At 44.1% G+C, this 20,035-nt stretch overlaps 1 protein-coding gene across 1 annotated transcript; it reads right to left on the bottom strand.

Moving 5' to 3' along the window:
• Nucleotides 1–1,359: 1,359 nt before the first annotated feature.
• Nucleotides 1,360–18,575, bottom strand: RAD51 (RAD51 recombinase). Its single transcript, XM_067557981.1, has 10 exons — nt 18,473–18,575; nt 13,767–13,879; nt 13,034–13,171; nt 11,161–11,278; nt 10,474–10,565; nt 9,304–9,398; nt 3,927–4,040; nt 2,465–2,594; nt 2,074–2,195; nt 1,360–1,744 (listed from the first exon to the last, which is right to left on the bottom strand). The coding sequence occupies exons 2-10, from the start codon at nt 13,851–13,853 to the stop codon at nt 1,621–1,623; spliced, it is 1,020 nt and encodes a 339-aa protein (XP_067414082.1). The 5' UTR covers nt 13,854–13,879; nt 18,473–18,575; the 3' UTR covers nt 1,360–1,620.
• Nucleotides 18,576–20,035: the final 1,460 nt, after the last annotated feature.

Consider the following 20,035-nt stretch of genomic DNA (forward strand, 5'->3'; position numbering starts at 1 on the left):
CGAAGACAACACCAAACCTGAAAAAATGTCAGCTCAAATAGTTAAAATCTGGCAAAGTTATAAACTGAAAACTGTCCTATAATGGGGAGTGTCAGTCAACTTTAATAATAGGATAGTGTGGGTATGCTAGATTGCTGAGCTTTTTTTTCCACTGAAAGACATTAAACTTGTTATAGTTTCAGTATCCGCCATTACTTATTGCCTTGGATTAACACACTTTCAGCATAGGTGCTGGTTCTTACAACATGTTAATTCAGTTGAAGCCACTCCTAGTGAATAGCTATGGACTTGTTTTGAATGGAATCAGTCCAGCAGTAGATATTGCACTCTCTCTATGAAGGAAAAAGGAAGGGAGACAGTTTTCTGCCATCAGTACAAAGAGACAGGAATTTAAAGGATAAAAGCATCTTCATGTTACTGAAGGGAAGCTTTTTATAGTTAAGCTAGTGACATCTATATTGTGTGCTATGAGTCATAGTTAGACCCAATAGTATGTTTTCCTCCCTTCTATGCCCCCAAAATAGTTTTGAAGCCAGATATAGACAAAAAGAATGAAACAAGGAGACACCATTTTCATTGCCAACCATCACCATTATAAGACTAACTTTAATCAATCCTAAATCAGTTAACACAATCATCACCACCTCTGTAAAAGGATTATTTACAATGTTAAGATCTCATCTTGAAGATGCTCCCAAAAGGTGTCTACAAGCTTACAGTTACACCGTGTGCTTAGCTGTTTAAAGCTGAGCTGGAGAACATACACTTTTTAATCGCTGTAGTTGTGCAAATGGACCTACAAAGAAAAGTTTTAGCTAGGAATTCAGGTTCTGGGGATCAGCAGCACCAGTGCAGACTAATGGACATTCTACTCTCTGCTCAGCAGAAAATCCAGTAGTCTGAACTGCTGGCTGTCTGAATCCCAGAAACCACTAATATAACCAATATTTCATGACTCCTTTAATTAAAAACAGATTCTCATTCAGTGCTGTTGAGATACAAAGAAAAAAATCCACCCAAACTCAAATTAAAAAACATCATGTTTTCAACATCCAAAAGAATGGAATTAGTATACTGATTGGGATCATCATTAATTGCTGCATTTTGTAGCTCCATTCTTGTACCTGTATCTTTTAACACTGTTCTGTTTTATTTCTCAATTCATCTTTAAAATAACTGGGAAAATGTTTACGTTATCACTCCTCACATTTGGCAAACCCAATAACCTTGCATAGAATCCACACAAAAAAAGTTACAAATTGTTGCCAAGTGCAGTAACATCAGTACTGCACTACATCCATTGGCAGTATCCAACTGTAGCAACAGTTGTCAGGGAAATTCTGCCAATGAAAACTATGGTCCTCCCAAGTGTTCTAAAGAAACCATGTTAGGTTAACATGCAATTATAGCCCCAAGAGAAAAACTCCTCCAACCAGGACTAGCTGCTCCTGATGTATTCCAAACATATCTGTTTAGTCACACAAATGTGATAGGTTCCTCAGGCAGCCTTCACAGTGCCTGCAGCTAGGAAAGCATCAGTAAAAGTTGGGGCCATATAGCGAAGGCAGCTTCCTTTGGTCAACAGCCTCATGTTGTTACAAGTGAAATGGAATGGGCTCCTCAATCTTTAGCATCTCCCACTCCATCAGCATTAATAGCAAACATAGCTTCAGCCTCAGGAAGGCAAGGAGAGTCATAAATTTTGCATATTCTGGTTTCACCTCGGCCTTTTCTCAGATAGAGCCTGACAAAGAGAAAGAAACAAAGCAATGTATTCAAATGTTGTTTGCTTTCAGTAAGTCAACATTACATTTCTGGTAGCATAAAGATCCAACGCACTGAGGACCAACAAGGTTTTTATGATTGTTGTACCACACTGTTTTAATAATTGGAAATAAAAGTCACCTGTCAGCACTCAAAGATGCCCAGGGATTTTTGAAAAATAGATCAGAAAAACTATTGACTGACAGAAATCATAAAAAAAAATCAGAAGCATTTAAGTGTCTAGTTAATAATGGTTTCATGAAGACTTGGAAGAATAATGCGAATAGAATTTAGTAAATCTGGTCTTACCTTGTAGTTGAGGCATGTGCTATGATGTTCCCTCCAATGGGCTTTTTGGGATCTGCAGCAAACATGGCAGCTCCATCTACCTGTGCTACCACCTGGTTAGTGATCACAACTGCCACTCCAAACTATTAGGAAAGAGGCATGAAATCAAGTTCCATTTCTTTTTCACAAATAGAGCTAGGAAAAGCCAAACTCCCTGGTAACCAGAACTCCTCTGTAGGCACTATTTTCCCATTCAAGAGCTAGTGAGGACCACTCAACTCCCCTCCCCCAGACTGATATTGGGAGCAATTGTATGAATGTGTGAAAAATCCTTTGTATGAAGTAAACTCCAGTAAAAGGAAATGTTTTGAAACAACATGGGAAATGAAGGAGATGTCCACTGACAATTTACCTCATCTGCAAGTCGAAGTAGCATACGCAAAAATCTGGCCAGATGCATCTGCCTGGCTGACAGCTCGCCCCTGCCAGAGTAATCAGTCCTGTAAAGGGCTGTGGCGCTGTCCACTATCAGCAATGCATACCTAGAGAACATGGCACATGTATTATTTACAGTGCCTTTCCGGCTCCCATAAGCACTTCAGGGCAGAAACCCTGCCTTCATTTGTTTTTATACGATGCCCAGCACATTGTGCGCACTACTGAAACAAAATAACAAATCCATGTAACTGTCCTTCCAACTCTCAGGAGCTATATGTAAATACAAGTGTTATATAATTTGTAGTGATCTAAAGGCCGTATCCATTTCCCCATAATTATGATGGTTCTAAACTCCTCTCTCATATCACTCTCCTCAGTTATTTCACAAGTATGACAGAGGGCTGGCACTGGCCATTGCTGCTAAGTGCACACTCTCAGGGTTGGATTTCCTCAAGAACTGGTCAGTTTTTCTAGGGAAGAGATCGCAGCTAGTACCAGCCCAAATACACTTTCAAACAGGGCTGAACTCACCAGCCCACTCGCTAACTGAACATCAATACTCGTAGCACAGTGTGCCTAGCATGTCTCATTCAGTCCCTTGTGATGGGCATGAGGCGGCTGCAGTAGTTTAGAACTGACAACCAGCACTACAATGATCAAAGTTAGAAAATTCTGGAGCAGGATGGAGACTCCACAACATTAGGGCTTAATCCTGCAAGGTGCTCAGCACTCTGATCTGATTCAGCTAACCACTCAGGCCTGTAAGTAGCCCCATCAGCTTCAGTGGGGCTACTCATACGTTAAAAACTTAAGAATGTATCAAAGCATTTAAACACATCAGTCCAGAGTGATCAGCACCTTGCAAGATCAAGCCTTTAATGAACAGTTTCTTGATTCCTACATCATTGATTTACTCTTCTCTACAGTTCAGCTACTAATTTTAATTCTAAACTAAATTAAACCCATCACAGCCCTCTGATTGTATCACCAGTTCTTTTACACTCAGTGTCTGAATTCAATTCTCCCTCCCCCTAAAAATTAATGTGAACTGGTCATTAGAACTGCATCTCTTGCAGACATCTATTCTTTGTAAAATACCACTATCCAAGCAACCATAGCATGAGTCAGAATCACCCAAAATTTCACCAGCAGTTCTGGAACATCTGTTACAAATATTTGCAGCTTCACAGGAGGCTTATTGGCTGGATCTCTCTTTTAATTGGATGAACCATAGTCTCTTCTTAAAAGAATCAAAACTTGTCTCATGACAGGATTGTAGAGTATGGATATCGTCTAATTAAAGCATTTGATTAAAAATTAATAATTCTTAGTATCTGTCTTGCTATTATGCAATCTGCACACTTGTCCTTCATTTTGGGTAACTTTACAGTATTATCATTTAAGAGTGCACAAGTTATTTCCGTCAGTTTTGTTACCTTGATTCTGCCATCATAGCAGATGCCTGGTACAGGAGCTGGGTCTGATGGTCTGTGTTAAATGCTCGAGCATACGCCACGTTATCAAGGACATCACTGCCGGATAAGCCATACCTAGAGAAACAAATCAGATGGGAACATCTTGGGAGATTCTGCACTTTTGCCTACAACAGTTAACCAGCATGTGCACCTGAAGACTAGATTCAACTGACCCGAGAGAGAGAGAGAGAGAGAAATTCTTCTAGGTAAATAAAAACTGGTGCAAAAGGGCAATTAACTTGAATATTTGAAAATAACAGTGATCGCCCCATTGAACTCTCAGGATCTTACTGTCTGGAAAAAGCAGCAAAATGCAACCCCTTCCCCCTCCTCATGACAACTCCTCAAAACAAACCTGAGGACAAGAGAATGAAAACACAAAAATTAACATCCTGGAACAGAATACATGAAAGGCAGCGTGTTATTCCAATAAAGCATTATGAGATTGAAAAAAAAATTCATGGACTAATGTGAACTTTAAGCATAAATTCAAGAGGTATCTATGTAAATGGTAATAAACAATCCTCTATCTGTAGTTCTTCAGTCACTGCTTCATTACCAAAGGTCAGAGTCACCTTTATGACTGATTTCTTGCCATTTGGCATGTTGCTAATGACCCACAGGTCCCTTAAAATTTGGAGCAGACCAGCTGATTAGGACTTTTCCTTCCCCAAAGACAAGAATGCAGGGCAACAAGCTGATAGTTGGGTGCCCTTTAGAATATTTGGTTTACCAAATATAATCGTGGAAAGGTCTACAAACACTGAGTGTATGTTGCATACAGACTGGTAGCTGTGCTGTGAGATTTACACAACAGAGATGCTGTGAAATCATCCAACACATGGGTTGCTGTATCTAATATATCTCATGTGGGGTCTTGGCACAGACCACCATCACTAGAAGAAATGGGAAGGGCAAAAGCAAAGCTAGTATTGAGAAAGTCCCGTAATGACAGACAGGATCTCTAGAAGTAAACACCCTTTGGCCTGATCTGAGTGGGCACAATCACTACCTTGCCTGTGTGTGTACTAGTTATTCCAGAAGAAAACAACTCAAAGGATTTTTTTTTTTTTTAAGGACAGGAAACTGATACATGGCAGGTTTTTCAAAAAGCAGACAGCATACTGACAAACCACAAACCTGAAGCAGGTTAGCCAGAGTAAAGCAGGAAGCAAGTGGAATAATTTTACTGTTAGATCTCTGCAGAACATCCTAGCCCTTGTATCCAAATCAAACCAGCCTTTCTGCCTGATGCAATGGGCTGCAGCCCAGCAACACAATGTTCATTTTATTGGGAATTCCAGCTGGCAGGGTTTGGTTAATTAATGCTGCTGATCCCTCTGTTCTGATGCTGTGATTTCAGTCACTCACAAGGTGGATGAGTTAACTAGATCAGTTAATTATTACAATACTGGAAGGGTTCACCTCAGATTTATAGCTAAATTCTAAAACGAGTAAATACATTCTGCTTCCCTAAAAATCTTCTGCTATTTCAGTTGTATCTGAAATGCTCCGCTTCCTGTCTTAACCTCTGATGTGGCTTTACTCTGTTCACGTTGCAGCATTCCAGTGGGAATGCTATACAGTCAAATGGTATACTTGAACCCAGACTAAGTGAAGTTCAGATATACCCCCTAATGTTTCATTTAAACAATGGTCACACAGAGCTAAGCGCTACAGATGTGGTGCTTTAGTCCTGCAGAACTCTAATGCTCCACAGGAGCAGAACTATTTGGCTGTCTCTAATCAAAGGAACCAGCACCTCAGGCTTTATACTCTGATCAGGATCCCTGCAGGGACAAGATTTTTGGTGCCGCCAAAACAGATAGAGTTATTACATATATACAAAAGCATTTTAGAATCCTTTGAAATGGAGGGCAACAGTGACTCAACTGCATTTTTGAAGAAGGGACAATAGTTTTCACAGCTTTTCAGAGACTGTGAATGCTGTCCCACCTTTTCTGACAAGAACCAGTTTCTAATAGGTATGAAGAGGTTTATATATGGGATCCTTTATTATTTCTATAGTAATATGTGTCAACAAAGCTCAGAATGAACTCTTTTGAATATACAGCACTTTAGACAGAACTGGGTTTACAAGGAACAGCTACTAAAAAGTAAATTAGTGTCATCAGCTGTAATAAAGGCTAGTTATTCTTGCTGCTAAGTAAAGCTAGAGAACTTCTGTCACAAAATGTGTTTGATAAAAGCCAGACTATAGACCGATTACTTACTTGTAACTTCGAGATGTGTTGCTCATGTCCATTCCCAAAGTAGGTATGTGCACACACCACATGCACCAGTGCCAGACAACTTTTTCCCTTGGTAGTACCTGTGGGAGCTGACTCTAGTGTCCCCTGCAGCGGTGTGCATATGCACCTGCATGTAGGCGCCATCGGCTCCCCCTCCCTCTCCGTTCCTTCTTGCTGGAGTTTCGACTGAGGGGAAGGTGGGCGGGCGTGGAATGGACATGAGCAACACATTTCGAAGAACAACAGTTACTAATAAGTAATGCTTATGCTTTGAATGCTTGCTCATGTCCATTCCCAAAGTAGGTGACTCACCAGCAGTATCTCTGGAGGTGGGCAGGAGTTCATGGACGTGACACTTGGAGCACCGCTCTACCGAAGCCAGCGTCATCCCGAGCTTGCTGTGTTAAGGCACAGTGGGACGTGAAGGTATGTACTGATGACCAGGTAGCTGCCCTGAAGGTGTCCTGGATGGGCACATGAGCTTGGAAGGCTGCAGACAAGGCTTGAGCTCTCATTGAATAGGCTGTCAAGGACCCCGGAGGAATAACGCTGCCCGTAATCCATTTCGAGATACGCTGCGAAGAAATTGGCAGTCCCTTCATCTGGTCTGCAACAGCAAAGAAAAGTTACATCAAACGATGAAAGGGTTTGGTCCTGTCAACGTAAAACGCCAGGGCCTGTCTCACATTGAGAGTGTGCAGGCGTCTCTTCATTGGAGCTGTGAGGTTTAGGACAAAAACAGGTAGAAATATATCCTGGTTGAGGTGAAAGTGCGAAACTACCTTAGGCAAAAAAGCCGGGTGCAGGCGTAGTTGAACCTTGTCCTTATAGAACACTGTAGGATAGCTCTGATGTCAATGCCCTGATCTCTGAAACTTGTCTGGCGGATGTAATAGCCACCAGGAAGGTGACCTTCCAGGACAAATGCATAAGGGAGCATGAGGCCATAGGTTTGAAGGGAGGACCAGTGAGTCTAGAAAGGACCAAGTTCAGGTCCCACTGGGGAGAAGAATCCCTTATTGACAGGAACAGTCTTTCCAATCCCTTAAGGAACCTGGCCATCATTTCATGCAAGATGACTGTTCTACCTTCCACTAAGGACCGGGAGGGCCACTCTGCTGGGAGCTGCTGAGGCCAGTATCCCAAAGAGCTTATCCACTGGCTCATTCAACTGCTCTATCCTAAAGCCCAGGTTGGAGGCAACCCTTTTCAGCCAGTCCTGGTGGGCTCTGAAATCGTCCAAAGGTGCTGCTGATAAAGGGCCTGCAACTGCCTCATCTGGCGATGATGAGGAGGAGGCTGGTAGCTGAGGCGGGGGTGGTGCCTCCGCTCTGGGAGAGGTAGATTCTCCCAGGGCCAAGGGGCGTGAGCCCTCACTGTCAGACTCCGAGTCCAAATGTGGCACTGAACCTTGAGGGATGGAGGACTGCAGCACTGAAGTTCCTCTTCCGGAACCAGGCTGCAGAATCCCCGAGTGAAACTGCCTCCACCAGTAGGGCCATGGTCCGGGCTATTGGCCTTGTGGCCATACTCCCACTGGCGGTGCTGTAGGGAAGTTGGGCATTGGTGCCACGGTCTGCCTGACATGAGTAACCTTGCTGTCTGAGGATGTGCAGCAACCCAATGGCCATAGTGGCGCCGAGTCCGCATATCGCATGATGCTGTGCAGGGCGTGCTGCCCTGGCAGAGTGTGATGTGGGGAGCCCAAGCAGTGGGCATGCTGGGACCTGTTCCTGTCCTTTGGCTTCCTGTATGGACTAGGCAAGCCGGACCCCGGAGCTGGGGAAACATGCCAAGAGGTCAGCAACCTGCATCGCTTTGGTGGTGTTCTGCCCGGTGCTGGCCCTCTGGAGACCGACGGCAGGAGCCTGGTCTAACACTGTCCTGACCCAGAGAGCATAGCGTTGACTCCGGGGACTGCCTGTGCATTGGTGAACAGTGCCTCGAAGAAGGGGACTGTCGGGCAGATCTGTCCCTCGATACGTTGCCCGTTGCTGCCGGTGCCGAATCTCGGACTGGCCTACTGTCCCTCGGAGTTGGTGGCACAGGCAATGCCAGGAGGTCTTTCATAGCTTGGAAAGCCTCCAAGGTTGATGGCACCACCAGGTGGCGAGGGCCTCTACTGCTGCCTGGTGCCAGGGTCGATGCTCCCAGTGGTGAGGGACCCCTCCGAGGCTGGGAGGATTGGCAGCCTGACCTGGGTCTCGCCTGTTCCTCTTCGCTTTTTCAGCAGGAAAGCATCCCCGCTCCGTGCGAGTCTTCTTCTGCCTCTTCTTCGGTACTGGAGACGGCGATTGGTGCCGAGATGAGGCAGAGGGTGCTGGCGTGCCATGTGCCAAGGCCATCGTGCTTGGAGCTGAGTCAGATCTACTGGGCTCTGACACCAGTCTAAGCGCCGACTCCATCAGGATGGCCTTAAGACGGATATCTCGTTCTTTCTTAGTTCGAGGGCGAAACCTTTTACAGAACTTGCACCTGTCACTGACATGCGCCTCTTCCAGACACTTTAAGCAACTTTGATGTGGATCACTCCTTGGCATAGGCTTCTAACACGAAGTGCAGGGGAACAGGGCATACCCCAACCCTGTGCTTCTAACAACCGGAACCAATTAAACTCAAGTATTAACTATTAACTAACAACTAGAACAATAAAAAACCGACTAGGTTTAGCGAGGGAACTTGCAAAGGCACTGGCAGCAAGAAGGAACTGAGAGGGAGGGGGAGCCGATGGCGTCTATATGCGGGTGCATATGCGTGCCACTTCAGGGAGCGCTAGAGTTGGCTCCTACGGGTACTACTGAGGGAAAAAGTTGTCCAGCACCAGTGCACGCACGCACGCACACTTTCTTTGGAAATGGACGTGAGCAAGCACTTGAAGAAGCATACTGTTCCAAAGCGCTTTCTATATATAGGTGGGCAGCTGCAATGTGGGAAGATTTTGTAGGAACAGTCCTTACTTGCAGCTTTCAGTGAAGTACATTTAAGGAGTCAATTTGATGTACAATATGATCACTGGACAATTTACTGAGTCAATATGTGCATTTGTTTTAACTAGAGCCAGTGAATTTCTAACCATAAGTACAGACCTTTCAGCCACAGCGAGCAGACGTTCTGGGCGGAAAGTGCCCTCTGTGTCAATGTACATGGCCTTTCCTTCGCCCCCACCTCGGTCAATGGGAAGCTAAAGGGAACAACAAATAAATGTCATTAAATGCAGTTTTCAGATCTGGGAAATTAAAGCCAATTACTTACTGCCTCACACCTTACTGATACTAGTACATTTAATGATACACCAGAATCAATGAGCCAAATAGCCTTCCTTTGTCTGAGAGAACCAAGCTGGAAAGTGAAAAACCCCAGTATAGGAGGAGCCCAATTTTGAAAATGAACACATAAGTTAGGGTACCCAACTCTATACCAAGTGCACAAATCAGCACTAAGGTTCCTAAAACCTAAGTGCCCAATAACCAATTTGAACATAAAAATGCTGACTCGGTCACTGTAACTTAAGTGGTCAAGTTGAATAAAATGCCCATAATATTTTAAGGCACAATAGCTGCTAAAGAGACGTTATAATATGCCTAAGAATCGAATTTAAAGACAACCCTCTTAGTTAATCTTAAATAACCACTTCCACCTTATACTGATGTATTGTCTGATAACAAGGGTCAATTGAAGCTTATATGAAAGGATACGAAGTGAAGCTTGAGACATGTAAAATACAAGCAGTTGGACATGGGATGAGTTGGGACCATATAATAAGCTTCACCTCACTTTTCTCAGTTGTTGGCAAGGAGGGAGGTTCTCTGCAGTGTGGTGACCAGGTTAGAGAGAAATCAGAAAGTTTGTTTTCTGATCCCAAACTTCCCCAAAGAACCAAAGCAAGGCAACAACTAGCTTCCTGGGTACCATTTATTATTTCTGTGGGTAGACTGAACATAATTTGGTTTTTATTTCCATGCTTGATATCTATCACAGGTTTCTTTCTTAAATATATTGAATCTCTGCTAAAGTTACCCCTACGAGCAGAATAAGCATGGTACATGAGATCCTAGCAAGTTGCCAGTTCAGTCCATAGCGTGGCAAAGTCTGAATGGTTTCTGCTGTACAGCATACATGACTACAGATTTTTTGCACCACCTTTTTAGCTGCATGTTTATTTGCACGAGTGAGAAAGGTACATTGATTAGCAAGATTCAAAAGCAATTTTTTTTCTAAATTTGTATTTGATTTTAATAAAATGACCAACCACTCACTTGACAGGTTACTGCCAATGTGTGACACAACTGTGTCTTCCCAGTGCGGAATTCCCCAAACATCTCAGTTATGGACCCTGTTTCTATTCCCCCTGAAAAACAAAACAAACAATCACACTTATATTAACATCATTGGCTATAAATGTACAACGCAAGTCTATAATTTCAGATTTAGGGGACTCATTTGTCACGTTTTCTATAGCTGTGTAGCTTTACTTTAGAAGTGATCACTTACATTTCAAAACTCAGGTAAGTAATGAATTATAACAACTGTTCTGGGTACCTGGGTTTGTGTATGTTGTGGATAAGAAGCCCAGATAACTAACCTGGGAATACTAGAAGACCATTCTACTTTGCATTTCTTGTGTAGGCAAATCAAATACCTGCTTCTGTCTTCTCAATAAAACTTTAGCAATATTCAACAACAGAAAATGTGAAACTGTATCTTGTGTGCTCCCACATCCAATGAAGCTTCTTTTCCTATTGAAGCTACTCCTGCAGCTTTCTCTGAAGGTGCCAGCTGAGTAGAACTGATCATTATAAGGTAGAGCAGTGCTAAGGAGATTCCAGTTCAATAAGCAGAAAACACCTTATACTATGCACTTTTCATGTGGGATTTATGATTTCCAGAAGTGACAGTACAGCTAAATAAAAATAATACACAAAGATGAAATGTAGAATTAACACCTTGAAGCAGTTTATCAAGTTCTTTGGATCCAGTGGTGATCTGGATGATCTCAGACCTCCGCTGATGGAACTCTGTTGCTGTGGTGAAACCCATTGGAACAACTTTAGCTGCTTCTGCCTGAAGAAAAGGATAACAAAACTATATAAAGGTGAAGGGGGACACATATTGTTGGTTTACAAGCTGTATTATCTCTCATATAACTAACAAATACAGGAGTTTTCCTCTTCCATGGTGTGGAAGAGCATTTACATAAATTAGCATGTATTTCAGCACATCTCTCCCTACCGGATTATAAATTCAGTTACTTGTACCTCATAGTTGGAGGGAAATCCCATTCAAAGAAATACCTCTAGAATCTATTTTGCCTATTTTACAGCAATAATTTTCACAAAACCACCTTACCTTATTCCTCCATATGTGAAGGTAGAGATTTTTAGTATGTGCGCACATTTTATTTTGAAAGCTAGCTAGCTCCCTGTAGTATGTAAGCAAATATACACAGCAAGGAAAACAGTTTTATCAGTTCAGATTTTGATAAATGAGAAGTGGTTCAGTGTCTTAAACACATGCTGAATTAGAAGATGCTACATGGCACAATAACTCAGGGTTCACTCTCAGTCACAAGAGACCAACTGCAGCAGATGTCTCTTCTTGTCTATAGTACACAGCTGACAAATTTGAAAAGAGGCCAATGTCACAGAATGAAGCAACTGAAATAATACCAGTAAGCCTATCATTTCCAAGTAGCACAGATGCACTCAATGTCAACCTCTGTATTACCCACAATTTTCAACTCTATTGTCAATCCAGAGTTCATGGCTGCTTTGGCATCATCAGACATACAACTACAAAAAGTTCCCAAATGTTCTCGCTATGAACATACCAATACTATTGTAACGTGGTTTTACTAGGCATTGCTATAATGTGGATACACTGAACCATGTTCAGGCAGAACTTTGTTGAAAAACTGTTTTTAAAAACACACTGTTCTGGTCAACCTGGTTAGAAGCCAAATCTAGACAGGGCCTCCTAGTACATAGCACAGTTTTATAAAACTATCTTAACTGATTTATAACAAATATATGTTGCTACATTGGCTAGAGAAGTAGTCTTGTTAGCAGGAACACACAACACAGCATTCTGATGAGTAAACAGGGCCTTCCAGTCAATTTGTAACGCTATAGATTAGTCATTGCCATGACTATAATGACAAAAAAATTACTTTTAGGGGTTTTTTATTCATAGTAAGGTGTAGTTTTGTATCCCCAGCTTGCCCACTACCAAGCAAGAACTCTTCCATAAGTTTTTACCAATTTGGCTTTACAGGGAAATATGGGAAAATAACTGAGTAATAGTAAACATAGTTTTAAAACTTTTTAAAAAGTAAACATTTTAAAATACTTGTATTACAAACTGAAGATTATTTTCACAAAATGTGACCCTGAGGATTTTTGCATAGCGCTGCAGGGACACAGCTGCATCAGGGAAGCTGCGCTGATGCACACTTGTAGTATAGACCTGCCCTTAATAGTTACAATGTTCACTCCCATCACTTTAGAACTGGATCATACTCTGTTTCAGCACAAAGAGACCTACACCATTTAGCTTCCCTGTTCTCATTCACTCCACGTCCTGACTATTTAAATGCTTATGTTTCCTGCTTCATAGGAGTGTTAAGATGGTAATGGCCAAGATATTTAAAATGTAATTAGTGATTTTAAGTGTCCAACTTGAGACACTTTAAAGGAGCCTTGTTTTCAAAATTGAGGTCCCCAAGATCACTTAGAGCCTTTTTTAAATCGTGGCCAGTGTCTGTAAAGCATTTTGAAATTCTTGGATTAAATTGTCTATGTAACTGCAAAGTATAATTACCAAGATTTTGTCAGCTTTGGCTTCGCTGATGCCTTTAATATTTAGTAGCTCCTTCTTTGGCGCATAAGCAACAGCCTCAACTGTGTGAAATCCAGCTTCTTCCAACTTCTTCACATCATTTGCATTTATACCACATTGCTGAAAGAAAAAATATATGGAATTCAGGAGTAGGCACATTGATCCAACTTCCACCGATGTCAATGGAAACTCTCTAATTGACTTCAGTGGGAGCTGGATCATATTAGAAGTCAGACTACATGGCAACATTAGTGAGTATCACTCCCCTCCCACCCAAAGCAGGTACAGACCCCTCCTCCCCAGGGCAGCTGGAGGGTGGTGCTGTCTGGTGAGAGCCAGGGACCCCTCCTGCTCTGTGCATGAGGCCTGGGGAGGAGGGAATGCAAACATTGGCCCCCAGGCACTGCAGACCCACAGTTCGCCACTCTGGTTCAGAAGCTAACCTCTTTATGAACAAAGTTTATTTGGTTACGATGCATTTATTACAAATCTTGGAGTACCAGGGTTTTTAATATTACCAGAGTGGTAACTGAACATTGTGTTTCGTATTAATACATTCTGAAGTTAATCTTTCATATTTTTAAATACAGTTCTGAATACGATTTTTCTTCTTTGAAGAAAGTAGACAAAGTCAATAGCAAACTTTTAAAAGTTAAAGATAAAGACTGTTGGTTTGCGTGGCAAACAGTTCCTGAGCTAGCCACTCATTACATACCTCTAGCCTAGATATGGGCTGTGGACCAAAATTCTCTTCCTCAGTTGATGTTTCTGCATTTGCTTCATATTGCATTTGCATGGCCATTTTGTCAAGTATTAAATACAACTTCCCTAAGAGAAAATACAGTATTTGTAGCATCACAAAAATCCACTGCTCAAACATGCATTTCTTCCACAAGACAATCAAATATTTCTGAACATAATGCACTTGTTCAACAGCTTTTTTCATCACAGAATATAGGAACCTTTTTCTACCACATGGTATTAAAGGGCTTGTGTGTATGTTACATCGAATGATTCCTTCCTTCTGTGCATGTTTTTCTTTGTGCAACTCACTAAGGAACTGTAAGGTTATCTAATAAAAAATGATAGGGGATTTAACAGAGAATTCCAAAATGTAATTTTAAGTCTAAAATAAAGGGTAAAGGATAAAGGGTGTGATCTTAAAGATCTCTTTATAGGATTTCTTGTTGATCATCCACCACTAATGGAGACTCATTTTAGCACCAATTTTTTTTGATATACTAAAGGATCACAAAGACATTATTTTGAGGATGTGAATCAAGTCTGCATTTCATCACATACTGTGGGCTGGCTGTATCCTTGATATTTTTCTGGCCCCAACACATACTAAACAAATAAATATTGGCTTTTGGAAGGGAAGTTTAAGATTTTTTCTCTATATTTCTGTAGGAGTTTAATAGATCTATACTGATGTTTTGGATGTTGGGCAAAGGGAGGTGAGAAAGACCTGCAACAGTTAAAAGCACAATGACCTCCCATGGAAAACTCAGAAAGTTGTTTATTTAGAAACAACACTGCCAACACTATGTCATCATCTGTTTGCCTTTTATTTATAGGGACAGTAGAATACACAAAATAGCCTTTTTAAATGTCCATCTGCACCATTTGCTAATAGCTCCTCTAAGATCAAAGAGACCCATGTGAAGAAATACAGAAATTGACATATTGGATCAGAGACAAAGTCCATCTAGGCCAGCAGACTCATTGACAGCAATTCCAGGCCACAGGGCAGAACAGTCCTGTCCCACTTCTTCTGCCCACGGCCTCACCCACAGTCCACCACCGTTCAGCCCCAGGCCCTGCCTCCTCCCTCAGACCCCTCCCCCACTGCATCCCACCCAAGTCCCCCTCCTCTCTTCCACACCCCTTCCCCCAGGCAGCGAGCAACAGCCAGAGGGGGTTGAGTGGGGGGAAGAAGCAATAAGGTGAGTGGGAAAGGACAGAAGGGAGGCAAGCGGCAAGCGATGGTGAGGAGGCAGGAGCGATACAGTGAGCAGCAAGGCCTGGCTGGAGCAGGGATGGAGTGTCAGCGGGGCCTCAGGTGGAAGGGGCCGAGGCCCTTTAAATTGCTGGGCCCCTGGGCAATTGCCCCCTTTACCTTCCCTATCAGCAGGCCAGTACCATGTCTCCAACAGTCAGCAACCAGATGCTTCAGAGAAGGTGAAAGAATCTCACTGTAGGCAAATGTGACAATCTGTTCCTCCACCCCATTAGGCCTCATCTTGGACTTTAATATTTAGAAATGTAGGAAGAAAGGAGAGCAGCAAGATATGGACCCTGGACTTCAGAAAAGCAGACTGACTCCCTCAGGGAGCTGATGGCAGGATCCCCTGGGAGGCTAACATGAGGGGGAAAGGAGTCCAAGAGAGCTGGCTATATTTTAAAGAAACCTTATTGAGGGCACAGGAACAAACCATACCGTTGTGCAGAAAGAATAGCAAATATGGCAGGCAACGAGCTTGGCTTAACAAAGACATCTTCGGTGAGCTTAAACACAAAAAGGAAGCTTACAAGAAGTGGAAGCTTGGTCAAATGACTAAGGAGGAGTATAAAAATACTGCTCGAGCATGCAGGGGTGAAATCAAGAAGGCCAAATCACAATTGGAGTTACAGCTAGCAAGGGACATGAAGGGTAACAAGAAGGGTTTCTACAGGTATGTTAGTAACTAGAAGGTGGTCAGGGAAACTGTGAGCCCCTTACAGAATGGGGGAGACAACCTAGTGACAGAGGATATGCAGAAAGATGAGGTACTCAATGCTTTTTTTTGCCTCAGTCTTCACAGACAAGGTCAGCTCCCAGACTTCTGCAATGGGCAGCACAGAATGAGAGGAGGTGAGCAGCCCTCAGTGCTGAAAGAACAGGTTCAGGACTATTTAGAAAGGTTGGACATGCACAAGTCCATGGGGCCGGATGCAATGCATTCGAGGGTGCCCAGGGAGTTGGCTGATGTGATTGCAGAGCCACTGGCTATTATCTTTGAAAACTTGTGGCGATTGGGGGCGGTTACAGATGATTAGAAAAAGGCAAATATAGTACCCATCTTCAAAAAAGAGGAGGAGGATCCGGGGAACTACAGACTGGTCAGCCTCATCTCAGTCCCTGAAAAAACCATGAAGCAGGTTCTCAAAGAATCCATTTTGAGGCACTTGGAAGAGAGGAAGGTGATCAGGAACAGCCAGCATAGGTTCACCAAGGGTAAGTCATATCTGACCAACCTGATTTCCTTCTATGATGAGATGACTGAATCTGTGGATGTGGGGAAAGCAGTGGACATGATATACCTTGACTTTAGCAAAGCTTTTGATGCCGTCTCTCACAGTATTCTTATCAGCAAGTTAAAGTATGGGTTGGATGAATAGACTATAAGGTGGATAGAAAGTTGACTAGATCATCAGGCTCAACGGGTAGTGATCAATAGCTCGATGTCTAGTTGGCAGCTGGTAACAAGCGGGGTGCCCCAGGGGTCAGTGCTGCAGCTGGTTTTGTTCAACATCTTCATTAATGATCCGGAGGATGGGGTGGATTGCACCCTCAGGAAGTTTGCAGATGACACTAAGATGGGAGGAGTGGTAGACCATACACTGCTAGAGTGGGGACCGACTGCTAGGCAGCAGTTCTGCAGAAAAGGACCTGGGGGTTACAGTGGACAAGAAGCTGGATATGAGTCAACAGTGTGCCCTTACTGCCAAGAAGGCGAATGGCATATTGAGCTGCATTAGTAGGAGCATTGCCAGCGGATTAAGGAAAGTGATTATTCTCCTCTATTTGGCACCGCTGAGACCTCATTTGGAGTATTGTGTCTAGTTTAGGGGCCCCCACTACAGAAAGGATGTGGACAAATTGGAGAGAGTCCAGTGGAGAGTAATAAAAATAATTAAGGGGCTGAAGCACATGACTTATGAGGAGCAGCTGAGGGAATTAGACTTGTTTAGCTTGCAGAAGAGAAGAATAAGGGGGGGGGAGCGGAGGGGGGAAATCTGATAGCAGCCTTTTAACTACCTGAAAAGGGTTCCAGGGAGAAAAGAACTAGGCTGTTTTCAATGGCAGTAAATGGCAGAACTAGGAGCAATGGTCTCAAGCTGTAATGGAGGAGGTCTAGATTGGATATTAGGAAAAACTTTTTCACTAGGAGAGTGGTGAAGCACTGGATTGGGTTACCTAGGGAGGTGGTGGAATCTCCATCTTTAGAGGTTTTTAAGGTGCAGCTTGATAAAGGCCCCCGGCCAGAAATGATTTAGTTCGGGGGTGGTCCTGCTTTGAGTAGTGGGGGTTGGACTAGTTGACCTCCTGAGATCCCTTTCAACCCTAATCTTCAATGATTCTATGAAATGGTCTTAACTCCCTGAAGCATGAGCTTTAATATCCCTTCCAAATTTATAATAAATTATATTTTTGTTATCCATATAAATGTCCAATCCCTTTTTGAATCTTGCTAAATTCTTGTTCTCAGTGACTTCCATTCACAGCGAGTTCCACAGTCTCATTACACATCACCTGAATAAGTATTTTCTCTTATTGGTTCTGAATTTCCCATTTTAATTTTGCTGACTGGCCCCTTGCTTTTGTGCTGAGGCAGGCAGAACATATGTTCCTAATCTACATTGTCTATATCATTATTTTATATACTTTTATCTTGGCCCCGCTTATTCATCTTCTTTCTAAAGCCAGAAACCCCACTTTTTTCATTCTCTCACCATGAGATTTTTTCCCCCAGACCCTGATCACTTTCTGGACCCCTTCTAAGTCCGTAGTATCTTTTCTGAGAAGAATCATTACTACACACAATAGTCCATATAAGACCATCACTGAAGTTATGTCAATATTCTCCATATTATTCACCATCCCATTCCCTGTAGATCCTAATATTGTTTGCTTTTTGAATTACAGGGCCATTCTGAGTAGAGCATTTCATTGAAATGTCTAAAATGAACCCAAGCCGGTGCAGTCATTGGTATTTTGGGTACAACAACTAAGGGTGCCACCAAAAATAACTCCGGCTGGCTGAGGTTTAGGGCCCAATCTTTCAAACACAGCCCCAAATAACTTTACTTACGGGCACCGCCCCTTTGAAGAAAACAACGGGGTTACACGCCGCAGGAGAGGGGCCCTACTCCTCAACTTGTACTCGTGTGTACAGCGCCGCGCACATGTGCAGCGCGGCAGAAATAACGGCCAGGCAGTGAGCAGAAGGCGCTGACACGGCAACAGGAGGCGCGCGCCCACCCGCCCCGGCTCGCACAGCCGCAGGCCCGGACCCAGGGCCGATGCCGGACCGCTGCCCGGGCACCCGCCCGGAAAGTGAGGCTGCGCTGGGCGGGCGAGTAGGACCAGGCTCCCGGGACGCGGCGCAGCCATTATCCCGGTGCGGACGGGAGGCGCCAAGGCCACCCCGCACTCACCCGCCAGCGGCGGCTCCTGTCCCAGGGGCCCGGCCCGGCCCGTTAGTTCTTCGCTCGCCTTCCCGTCCGCCCTCGGATTCGTAAGAGCCCGCCAGACCGTCACGTGACGTACGCACGAACGTGTTCACCGCGCGCCGACGAGGCCCCACCCTCTCCTGACGCTACAGAGACGTCGGGCTCCGCTAGCATGGTTGAGCATGCGCTTGAGAACTGCGCGTGCTCGGTCAGTGGTAACAGCGGTAGAAACCTTTGCCCCGCCCCCTGGGGATTCCACCCAACCGACTCCCGGCCCTCCGGAATACCTGGGGGGGGGGGGGGAGAGTCAGAATCAGCGCAGCGCCAGCCCTGCCGCCGTGCACAGGTGACTCAGGCAGTTGCAGGCAGGGGAAGGGAGGGGCCAAGGTAGCCAGGCCAGGAGCAGGGAGAGCAGCTGCCAGGCAGGGCCAGAGGCTGTGTCCCTTACCCCAGCTGAGGTGAGCCCTCTGCACTGGGTACAGCAGAACAGGTTAGGTACTGGGAGTGCTGTGAGCCATTGAACCAAACTGTAAACCCTGTATGTAAGTGACTTACAAACCCTGTGTATATGGAATAAGGTGGCTTGAAATCTGACTAGATCATCAGGCTCAAGGGGTAGTGATCAATGGCTCCACATCTAGCTGGCAGCCAGTCACAAGCGGAGTGCCCCAGGGGTTGCTGCTGGAGCTGGTTTTGTTCAACATCTTCATTAGTGATCTAGAGGATGGGGTAGATTGCACCCTCAGCAAGTTTGCAGATGACACTAAGCTGCGGGGAGTGGTAGATACCCTGGAAGGTAGGGATAAGATACAAGGTGACCTAGACACATTGGAGGATTGGGCCAAAAGAAATCTGATGCGGTTCAACAAGCGCAAGTGCAGAGTCCTGCACTTAGGACAGAAGAATCCCATGCACAGCTACAGACTGGGGACCGATGAGCTAGGCAGCAGTTCTACAGAAAAGGACCTGGAGGTAACAGTGGATAAGTAGCTGGCTATGAGTCAGCAGTGTGCCCTGAATGCCAAGAAGGCTAAGGGCATATTCAGCTGCATTAGCAGGAGTATTGCCAGCAGATGGAGGGAATTGATTTTTCCCCTTTATGCAGCACTGCTGAGGCTTCATTTGGAGTAGTGTGTCCAGTTTTGGGCCCTTCACTACAGAAAGGATATGGACAAATTGGAGAGTATAGTGGAGGGCAACAAAAATAATTAGGGGGCTGGAGCACAAGACTTTGAGGAGAGGCTGAGGGAACTAAGCTTGTTTAGTCTGTAGCAGAGAAGAATGAGGGGGTATTTGATAGCAGCCTTTTACTACCTGAAAGGGGATTCCAGAGTGGATGGAGCTGGACGGTTCTCAGTGTTAGTAGATGACAGAACTAGGATCAATGGTCTTAAGTTGCAATGGGGGAGGTCTAGGTCAGATATTAGGAAAAAAAATTTCACTAGGAGGGTGGTGAAGCACTGGAATGGGTTACGTAGGGAGGTGGTGGAATCTCCATCCTTAAAAATTTTTAAGGTGCGGTTGGTCCTGATTTGAGCAGGGGGTTGG

This window comes from Emydura macquarii, unplaced genomic scaffold (genome assembly GCF_026122565.2).
Source record: "Emydura macquarii macquarii isolate MOO-44397 ecotype Brisbane River unplaced genomic scaffold, CSIRO-AGI_Emac_v2 contig_1876, whole genome shotgun sequence".
Lineage (NCBI taxonomy): Eukaryota > Metazoa > Chordata > Testudines > Chelidae > Emydura > Emydura macquarii.

Bases quoted from the DNA above. Each gene is read 5' to 3' on its own strand.
- RAD51 (XM_067557981.1), bottom strand. From the start codon at position 13,853: ATGGCCATGCAAATGCAATATGAAGCAAATGCAGAAACATCAACTGAG. The intron at 11,279-13,033 runs GTAATTATACTT...CCTTTTCTTCAG, and splicing joins CCAAAGCTGACAAAATCTTG to GCAGAAGCAGCTAAAGTTGT. The intron at 10,566-11,160 runs GTGTTAATTCTA...TTTGTTTTTCAG, and splicing joins ACTTGATAAACTGCTTCAAG to GGGGAATAGAAACAGGGTCC.